Here is an 8,829-nt window from a genome sequence, read left to right as displayed (position 1 = left end):
TATATACATATAATCCTTAAAATACTCAGTGTATATTTAGGGACAGTATAAACGTCAACATTCTTGGATAATATTTTTGTAATACTTTAAGAAATCATTAGGTCCTTGGTTTCATAATAGTGTCAGGTATAGGCTTCATCTTGTAGAGAAAAAAATGGCTCATTACTCCCATGGTTTTTATGACACCATTCTATCAATGAAAATGTCTTCCAGATGTTAATGTGGCTTACAGGTTCCACAGCTGTATAAGATTGTTGAGCAGTTCATGCCTCTGGTAGTGTCCATAGTAGCGTCTAGCATCATGAATGGTAGCCATTAACGATGACATTTCCAGGCCAAGCAAGATATATTAATAACTCCATGCTCTGTGACTCAACTGCAGGGTGGCTTTAGCAACAAATTCATACCATTGATCTGTGGGGTGTAACCAATATTTTTGAGAAGAGCTTGTGATTTTTGAAGGGGCTGATGGGAACTCAATAGCCAGCAACTCCAAAAGAGTTGTTCAGGAAAGATGGTGGGTGAATACAAGGGAACAATGTTACCCAGACACGAGGGGACAACTGCACATGTGAGCTCACAGTGATTGTGACAATATACATAATTCATGTGTAAACTCAATCCATACCGAAAGATCTATTTTTCTGGCAATTCCAATAATACCATTCTTTTGAAATACAAGTTATTGCCTATATGAGAGATTTATTCCTTTTTAAATACTAATAAGGATTCTATTCTGTACAAAATGTACAAGTAAATATTTGGGCTTTTTCTTACTAACGAATGGGTAAAGCTGGAAGAACATTTTTTCACAATTCTTTGTGCAGAAAAATGTTGCCATTTATCCTAGATAAAGCCTAAGAAACATATAATTGAAGTGTATAGAAGATGTGCTCACACTTACAATAAGCTGTCAAGCTAGTTTTTCAAAGTTCTAAGGTTTTATATTTTACTCTATTAGCACATGTTATGTGATGCATCTAGACACTCCTCATCCACATTTGGCATTTGTCACAATTTTTCAAAAGCCATTCTAAAACACTTGTATGAAGATATGTCATTTTGATTACATAGATATATAATATGAATGACCATAAGATTTTATATATTTACACAGACATACACAGACACACACACACACACAGACACACACACACACACATATATACATATATATATATATACATATATATGTATATATATATATATATATATGTTCCTTACATACTGAATTTGTATATATCTTATTTTATAAAGTTTATTTCTCAGTTAATATATTTAATTTTAAAGATTTAAATTTAGAACATTTAAATTTATTTAAATTTAAAATGTTTTAATTATCTCTTTGAGAGTTTTATACATATGCTTTGATCATATTCACTCTCCATCCATAACTCTTCTCAGGTCCGTACTCTTTCCCTTCCCATGCAGCTTTGTTTCCTGTTGTTATTGTTTTCCCATGGTGGGCAATTTTTCCCTTCCATATATTCTTCTATATATGGTTGCTATTTGTAATATGGTCACCTTGTCTAGTGGTACATTTTGAGATGCCCTTTCTCAGAAGTTACAGACTGCCAATAGTTCCTCACCTGGGATGAACTCTGTCCAAACTCTTCTTTCCATGTCAGCCAGACTTCTGGCTTGCACTTACACTGAACCTGGGCACACTGCCACAACCATGGTGACTCTTAGGAGCAATGGTTCTGCTGTGTCCAGATACATTGCTTTCCTGAAGTCATCAACCACCTTAATCTCACAGGCTTCCAAACTCCATTCATAGTGATTCCTGGGCCACTGGAAGAGATCTGCAGCTAATTTAGATGACATGGTAATTAATTTTTATCTTTTACTAAAGTTTTTGACAACTTTGTACATGTATACACAGAAACACACAAAGACACAGAGACACATAGACACACATGTTGTAATTAGTATCACCCTCATCATCCTCTAATATTCCCTGTTACAATCCCTCCTCTCAAAAAGTCTGTTAAACACATTAATGACTTTTTGCTTTGTATTTTTTACACATTCATTTTAACTATATCATCTGCATTATCTTAAGATTAGGACTACACATTGGATTATGGGAATCTTATTATTAAAAACACAATTAAATATTATGTCTGCCCCATTTCCAAATTATTAGTAGCCCATAGTTCAATGGGCTGAGGAAGTGTAACGTCTGTCCCCCTCTCACCAAATCATGATGAATTGTCTAATGTAGGTCATTGAGGCAGTGACTCTTTCTATGAAATCAGGATTACATTCACCAGGTCAGGTTAAGTACAGAAGTTTTCGCAGAAATTCTCATCATTTTATGGCTCCTATAATCCTTTGGGCCTCTCTTATTTTATGATAAAAATCTTGGTATGCTTTGATTTTTCTTTATTTTTGCATGACTTTCTAAGGCATCCTGAAGCTGAATTCTTCCAGAGATATCCATAATTTACTGAGTGTTGTCTTCAAGACCTTCTCTCTTTCCTGTCTACTTATATCTGTGAGCTTTTTGAGATTTAAGTTGCTACCTACGCAAGAAATAAATGTTTACGTTTTAAAAACATTTCAATTATTTTACTTTTTAACGACTAAACTCTAACTCAGTTAGGAATTTACTTTGTACACAAAATGTTTAATTGGTTCAGAATAAAATAAGATAGAGAATAATAATTATATTTATCCTAATTAGCGTGTGTCTGCATTGTTATTCTTCTTAGTTCACAGAGTCTGAATGGAAAGATAAGGCAGAGTTGGGTCTGTTTCTTTAATTTTACGATGTAGGAATACCCTATTTTCCATTGAGAGAATGTCAGCATGAGGTAACAATCCAAAAGTCATATTGAGAGTTTCCTGAGTGATAAGAAATATATATATTATAAAAAATATAAAATAAAAATACATCATATTATTGAGCAGTGTCGTTGGTAAGTGATGGGGATGACTGAATAGGTGCACTTTGTCTAAAAGGCCTCACTATGTAACTACTGCTGACTGACTGTGTTCCTGTGAAGAATGGTTCCCAAATAATAATCTAGTTTTTCAAAGGCGATTTCAGCCTCTAATGAGTTGATCATGTGTTTTTTTTTCCTTGAGTTTGTTGTTGAATTTTTATATACTGATCCACCCCTGCATCCCTGGGGTGAAGCCTGTTTGATCATTGTGAATGGTTGTTTTGATGTGTTCTTGGATTTGGTTTGTGAGAATTTCATCGAATATTTATGTGAGATTGGTTTGAAGTTCTTTTTTGTTGGGTCTTTGTGTAGTTTAAGTAGCAGAGTAACTGTGGCTTCAGAGAGTGAATTAGGTAGTGTTTCTTCTGTTTCTGATCCATGGAATAGTTTGAGGAGTACTGATACTGGCTCTTCTTTGAAGGTCTGAGAGAATTCTGCACTAAAACTACCTGGCCCTACTTTTTTCTTTTTTTTCGATTGGCAGGTTTTTTTTTTTATGACTATTTCTATGTCCTTAGGGGTTATGGGACTGTTTAGATAGTTTACTTGATATTGATTTAACTTTGGCATGTGGTATCTGTTTAGAGAATCATCCATTTCCTTTAAAAATTTCAGTTTTGTAGTGTATAGGCTTTTGCAATAGGCTCTGATGATTTTTTGAAGTTCTTCAGTTTCTGTTGTTATGTCTCCCTTTTCATTTCTGATTATGTTAATTTAGATACTATCTCTGTGCCCTTTAGTTAGTTTGGCTAAGGGTTTATCTATCTTGCTGATTTTCTCAAAGGATCAGCTCTTGGTTTTGTTTATTCTTTGTAACATTCTCTTTGTTCCTATTTTCAGCCCTGAGTTTGACTATCATTTGCTACTCCTTCATGTTAAAAGTCTTGGAGAGACCAAGAATTCATGGCATATACCTAAATGTAATAAAAGTCATATATAGCAAACTAACAGCCAAAATGATATTGAAAGGAGAGAAACCAGAAGCAATCTCACTATCTGGGAAAAGAAAAGGCTGCCCATTCTCTCTCTATCACTCCAGTATAGTACTCAAATTCTAGCTAGAGCAGTTACAAGACAAAAGGAGATCAAAGGGTTACAAATTGGAAAGGAAGAAGTCACTATTTGCAGATGATAAGATAGTAAATATGTGATGCCCAAAAATGCACCAGAGAACTCTTATAGATAATAAGCAACTTCAACAAAATGGTAGAATATAAAATTAATTCAAACAAACCAATAGCCTTCCTTTATACAAGTGATAAACAGGCTGCGAATGAAATTGAGGAATAACTCCCTTCACAATTGCCACAAATAGTGTAAAATACCTTGGTGTAACTCTTTTTTTTTTTTACTCATCAAGTGAAAGACCTGTATGACAAGAACTTCAAATCCCTGTTAAAAGAAATTGAAGAAGACCACATAAGCTGGGAAAATCTTCCATGCCCATGGATTGGTAGGATTAACATAGTGTAAATGACCATCTTACTGAAAGCAATCTACAGATTTTGATGCAATTCCCATCAAAATTCCAACAAAATTCTTCACAGAAATGGAAAGAACAATTTTCAACTTCATATAGAAAAACAGAAAATGTGGGATCGCCAAAACAATTCTTAACAGTAAACGCACTTATGAGAAAAAAACATTCCTGACCTTAAGCTATACTACTAAGTAATAGCGAGAAAACCTCATAGTATTGCTATAGAAACAGACAGGTTATCAATAGAGTAGAACTAAAAACAAAGAAGTAAGCCCACACACATGGGAACGCTTGATCTTTGACAAAGATGCAAAAAAACATACAGTGGAACAAAGAAAGCATCTTCAAGAAATGGTGCAAGTCTAGCTGGTGGTCTATATGTAGGAGGATGAAAATAGATCGATATTTATCACCTTGCACAAAATTCAAGTACAAGTGAATCAAGGACCCCCCAAAAAAACCAGATACACTGAATCTAATAGAAGAGAAAGTAGGAACGAGCCTCGATCTCATTGGCGGAGGTGGGGGGACATATTTCCTGAAGAGAATACCAATGGTTCAAGCTCTAAAATCAAGAATTGATAAATGGGACCTTATGAAACTGAATAGGTTCTGTAAAGCAAAAGACACAGTCAATATTAATAATCTGCAACCTACAGATTTGGAAAAATACTTCACTAACCCTACATCCATCAGAGGCCTAATTTCCAAAATATACAAAGAACTCAAGAAGTTAACCTAAAAACCAAATAATCCAATTAAAAATAGGGTATAGAGCTAACCAGAAAGGAATCACAAATGGCCAAGAAACACTTAAAGAAATATTCAGGATCCTTAGTCTTCCAAGAAATGCAAGTCAAAATGACCATGAGATTCCAACTCACACCTGAATGGTTAAGATCATATGCTCAAGTAAAAGCACATGATGGCGAGGATGTGGAGAAAAAGGAATATTTCTCCATTGCTGTTGGGATTGCAAACTGGTACAACCATTCTGGAAATCAATCTGGTAGTTCCTCATAAAATTGGAAATAGTTCTACCTGAAGACCCAGCTATACCACTCTTAGGCATATACCTAAAAGACACCACATCATACCTCAAGGACACTTGCTCCACCTTAAGCTGGAAACAACCCAGATGTCCCTCTACCAAAAAATGGATGCGTAAATGTGGTTCATTTACATAATGAAATATCTTTCAGTCATTAAACATGAGGACATCAGGAATATTGCCAGCAAAAACTAGAAAATATTAACCTGAGTTTGGTAACCAAGACCTAAAATGACATAGATGGTATATTCTCACTGATTGGTGTATACTAGCCAAAAGTACAGAACACCTAGGATATAACCCATATAATTTAAGAAATGTAACAAGCAGCAAGTCCCAAATGAGGAAGCTGCAATCCCTATAGAAGGAGGAAGGAGATAATTGTGGGAGGGAGGGGGAGCTGAAAAGAGGAACATGATCAGGCATGGAGGTAGGGGTGGAGATAGGAGAGAAGCCCAGAAGGCCAAGAGAATGAAAGTAAATAAGCAGAATCAGGGTGGGAGAGGTAGGGAGACCCTCTAGAAGGTACCAGAGACCCAAGAGATGAGAGACTCTAAGGACTCAATAATGATGACCTTAGATAAAATGCCCAATATTGGGGAGAGGGAATTCTAAGAGTCCATCTCTAGTAGACAGACAGGGCCTCAAGCAGAGGCCCAAGTTGGAATCAATCTCATGGGAGGGCACCAAGGATTGATACTATTACTGATGCTATGATGTGCTTACAGACAGGAGCCTGGCATGGCTGTCCTCTGAGAGACCCTACCAGCAGCTGACTGAGACAGAAGCAGATACTTACACCCAACCATTGGACTGAAGTCGGGGACCCCTATAGTTTAATTAGGTGAAGGATTAAAGAAACTGAAGAGGATGGCAACCGGATAGGAAGATTAATAGTCTCAACTAACATAGGCCCCAGGAAACTCCAAGACACTGAGCCACTAACCAGGAGCATACACGGACCTATACAAGGCCCCTGGCACAAATATAGCAGAGTTCTACCTGGTCAGGCCTCAATGGGAGATGTGTTTAATTCTCCAGCGACTTGAGGCCCCAAGGAATGAGGAGGCCTGGTGAGGAGGGAGCACCTTCTCAGATGCAAGGGGAATGGGGAATAGGATGAGGGACTGTGGGACAGGAGGACCAAGAGTGGGGGTAATGACTGGAATAAAAATAAATAAAATTAATAATAAGATTAATAATAATAATAATGATGAGGATGATGATGGATCCCCTTCCTCATATAACCCTGTGCCCAGTACTTAATTCTGGTATCACCATATGTCCAGTAATTAATTCAATGGCTTCTCCAGATATCAATTAATTTCCATATCTAGGTATTTAAAGGCTGATATATCTTAAAAATTAGGCAAATAGAAACATCTAAAAACAAAAGCTCAGGAGATCCAAAATTACACGATGGGTTACATTGTATTTAAGGAAATACGTTTATGAAAAGCTTGCTTCCTTAACACAGTCCGGCACTTTTCCAGATTGATGCCTACTCTAAATCTCAATTTAGACACATTGCTTTGAACACACAAATGTTGCTAAAATTTGTACTCAATGATAATATTTCATAGGAAGTGCATTTTTAATTTTTAAATACGTGATTTAAAATAATGTTAAAAGGTAAATTTTATCTATCTAAAATGATGTAGCAAAGGGAATTATGTGGAGGGCAAGGATATTCTAAAGTCTTCCAGCTTAACAGGCTTAAAATACATTTACTCCTTCAGGATCAGAATGGAGGACATGGCAACAGGAAACTACTGCACAGTGACTGAGTTCTTCTTGGCTGGGCTCTCAGAGAAGCCAGAACTCCAGCTGCCCCTCTTCCTCATCTTTATAGGAATCTATATGATCACTGTAGCAGGGAACTTGGGCATGATTATACTGATTGGGCTCAGTTCCCATCTGCAAACACCCATGTACTATTTTCTCAGCAGTCTGTCCTTCATTGACTTCTGCCAGTCCACAGTTGTTACCCCTAAAATGCTGGTGAGCTTTGTGACAGAGAAGAACATCATCTCTTACCCTGGATGCTTGGCTCAGCTCTATTTCTTCATCATTTTGGGGGCTGCAGAGAGCTACACATTAGCTGTAATGGCGTATGACCGCTATGTTGCCATCTGTAACCCCTTGCTTTACAGTACAATCATGTCCTCTCAGATTTACTGCTCATTGATATCAGGGGTATATATTTTTGCTGTGTTCTGTTCATCAGTTCACACGGGATTCCTGACTAGGATTCAGTTTTGCAAATTAGATGTGATCAACCACTATTTCTGTGATATTCTTCCCCTCTTGAAGCTTGCATGTTCTAACACCTACGTCGATGAAATGTTGATTCTATCTTTTGGTACAGTGAACATCTGTGTCCCAATGCTGACTGTAATTACTTCCTACATCTTCATCATTCACAGCATCCTACACATTCGCTCCAGGGAGGGCAGGTCCAAAGCCTTCAGCACCTGCAGTTCACACATTTCTGCTGTTGCTATCTTCTATGGTTCTGCTGCATTTATGTACTTACAGCCATCATCAGTGAGTTCTATGGACCAAGGGAAAGTGTCCTCTGTGTTTTATACTACTGTTGTGCCCATGCTGAACCCCTTGATCTACAGCCTAAGAAATAAGGACGTCACTCTTGCATTCAAGAAAATACTTGAAAGAAAAAACTTCATGTAAGCTGAAATGTGAAGATTAATTAGAAGAAAGTTATTTAAAAATTATAGATTGAATTAATACTATTTATTTTACTCTAGCTGTCATTGTTATTACCCATTTCCTAAAACACTTTGATAATTTTTACTATTACAAATTTAGACTTTATATATCAGGCCCCTAATACATGTTCCTCAGAATCAACAATGAGGGCACAAAGGATAAGAATGACATGGATTCTTATGCCCATGGTTGATAGCTAATTATGTTACATGTATTTATTTCTTTGTATTTGATAAACATTAGTTTAAAAATAATAACATTCATTCTTAATGACAACAAAAATGATAGTTTTTAGTCATTTTAATTCATATTTGATATTTTTGGTATAAATTCTATAGGTATATAATTTTACTCATATCCCTCTAGCCACTCCAATGTCCTTCCTGCTGTCTTTCAAATTATTGGCCTATTTTCCTTTGATTTATATCTACCCAGAAAAAGACTTATTCTGCTCTCAACCATCATTATCTGTCTGTAGTTCTTCATCTAGGAATTGGATTCCTTGAGATTTTACACATGTACGTTGGTACGTCACCAGCTATTATTTTTTTCTCTTGATTAAGAAACCATATTGTTGACATGTACAGTGCTGCTTTCCTGACATTCATAGAAGTTAC

General features: G+C 36.3%; 1 protein-coding gene across 1 annotated transcript; it reads left to right on the top strand.

The window, feature by feature from the left end:
• Positions 1-7,228: 7,228 nt before the first annotated feature.
• On the top strand, positions 7,229-8,173 carry LOC114611142 (olfactory receptor 1537-like). Its single transcript, XM_028755790.1, has one exon. It carries the CDS (start codon positions 7,229-7,231, stop codon positions 8,171-8,173), a length of 945 nt encoding a protein of 314 aa, XP_028611623.1.
• Positions 8,174-8,829: the final 656 nt, after the last annotated feature.

Source organism: Grammomys surdaster, unplaced genomic scaffold (genome assembly GCF_004785775.1).
Source record: "Grammomys surdaster isolate TR1022 unplaced genomic scaffold, NIH_TR_1.0 126086, whole genome shotgun sequence".
Lineage (NCBI taxonomy): Eukaryota > Metazoa > Chordata > Mammalia > Rodentia > Muridae > Grammomys > Grammomys surdaster.
The sequence above is the reverse complement of the archived record's forward strand: the minus strand, read 5'-3'. Positions and strand labels throughout refer to the sequence as shown.